The sequence below is a fragment of the Eimeria mitis genome, genomic scaffold, assembly GCF_000499745.2.
Source record: "Eimeria mitis Houghton genomic scaffold, Emh_scaff9664, whole genome shotgun sequence".
NCBI classification, from domain to species: Eukaryota; Apicomplexa; class Conoidasida; order Eucoccidiorida; family Eimeriidae; genus Eimeria; species Eimeria mitis.
In genome coordinates this window covers 1-1,441 of record NW_024016827.1, presented here as the reverse complement: position 1 = coordinate 1,441, position 1,441 = coordinate 1, and the positions used below count along the sequence as shown (strand labels likewise).

General features: G+C 48.6%; 1 protein-coding gene across 1 annotated transcript; it reads left to right on the top strand.

Moving 5' to 3' along the window:
• Window positions 1–38: 38 nt before the first annotated feature.
• EMH_0097750 (uncharacterized protein) lies at window positions 39–1,220 on the top strand (the record flags this gene model as incomplete). Its single annotated transcript, XM_038021971.1, has 4 exons — window positions 39–222; window positions 356–450; window positions 641–850; window positions 972–1,220. The coding sequence occupies 4 exons, from the start codon at window positions 39–41 to the stop codon at window positions 1,218–1,220; spliced, it is 738 nt and encodes a 245-aa protein (XP_037879155.1).
• Between the last annotated feature and the right edge of the window lie 221 nt (window positions 1,221–1,441).

Below are 1,441 nucleotides of genomic sequence, written 5' to 3'. Positions count from 1 at the left end.
GATTTACGGATCTAAACAGCGAACACCCCTTTGCTAAAATGTACGGAGAAGATAGTGCAATTTTCCAAGCTCTCAGCACATGTTTATCGGAAAAGGGGAGCGGAGACTTGCTGCAGGAGGACGACGGCACGAATCGAATCGACCCTATTTTAGAGAAGCTGGAAGAATCAAAGAAGGAAATATGTGCTAAAATTCCAAAGCCACCCACTGTTAATTTTAAGAGTACGGTATCCCTTTCCCACCACATTGCTGCCGAAGGCACATTGGTGTGTGGTTTGGATGAAGGCGTCGCATGGTCTGGGGGGTGGGACAGAAAAGGACTCCTGTGCTGTCCTTTGCTGGCTGTGGCATTCAGATCTGGACACATTTGGTGACAATGCAAGGCTGCAAGGTTGGGCGGTAGTTCTGCGAGATCGTTCGAGTTTCAGCACGTTCAAGAAAGTGCAAGATGTACGCCGTTTTGTTCATGAGTAGCGGTACAGTACAGTACATTACAGCCTGGAGAAGCAAGAAACGTTCGTGCGTTACTGTAAGCTTAGATTCATGAAGACTAATTGGCGAGTGATATGCTAAGAGTGTTTAATTTAACCGGATGAATATTTTCATTGTGTGGTTGAGGTGAGACTGTCGGTGCCTACAGAGCGGGATTCAAGAACCGGATTCTCGAGTGCAGGTAGACGATATAACCGGCACCATCTATGGTTTGCAAACTGTCAGGAGTTTGGTCCACCCATGGAAAGTTGTCATAAGCGATTCTTCAAGTCCGGGGGAGCTGATTGTCACCAGCCAAGCCCCATCAGAAGAAGTTCTGAATAAATGGTTTGATGAATGCTCGGCGAACGTGGGACGGGTGCGTTTCCCCTATCGCAAGTACACAGCACGCTTACTTTATCCTAGAGCCACATGACCTGCAAGGTCTTCCACTCAAATGCAAACGAAGATTCACGTAACTGCTGCTTGATGCGTTTCAGAACACGATCGATTGTGAAAAAGTAAGGGAGGCGGTGCGGCTGTTGAAGAAGAAGATTGCGCTCATGATAGCTCCGGCAGCATGCTATGGAAGTAGCAGCGGCACCCCAGCAACGGTGTGTACGGTTCCAGAGTTGATGGGAGGTGTTGGAGAATCGCCTGTACCGCAGAATGCTCTTGACAGATCAGTTACCGACGTTATTGGCGTAGGTGAGACTTGGAACCGTTCCTTCCTGCTTTGCCACAGTTAGGACGCCTCGGCACGATCGTGGACCACTGCGACAAACAAAAATATCGCAGCATTAAGGATACATCGCTTGGTGTGTTGCTTTTCCATTGCTCTGCGATTGCGCAATGTGCTGATTTCAGTGAACGAGTTGAAAGCGAAGGTCGAAGGCAGCAGCGATGCAGCGTGTGAGTATTTGGTATACTCCTACTTGCCCTTCCACTTCTTTGCTCACGTTCAGGTTCC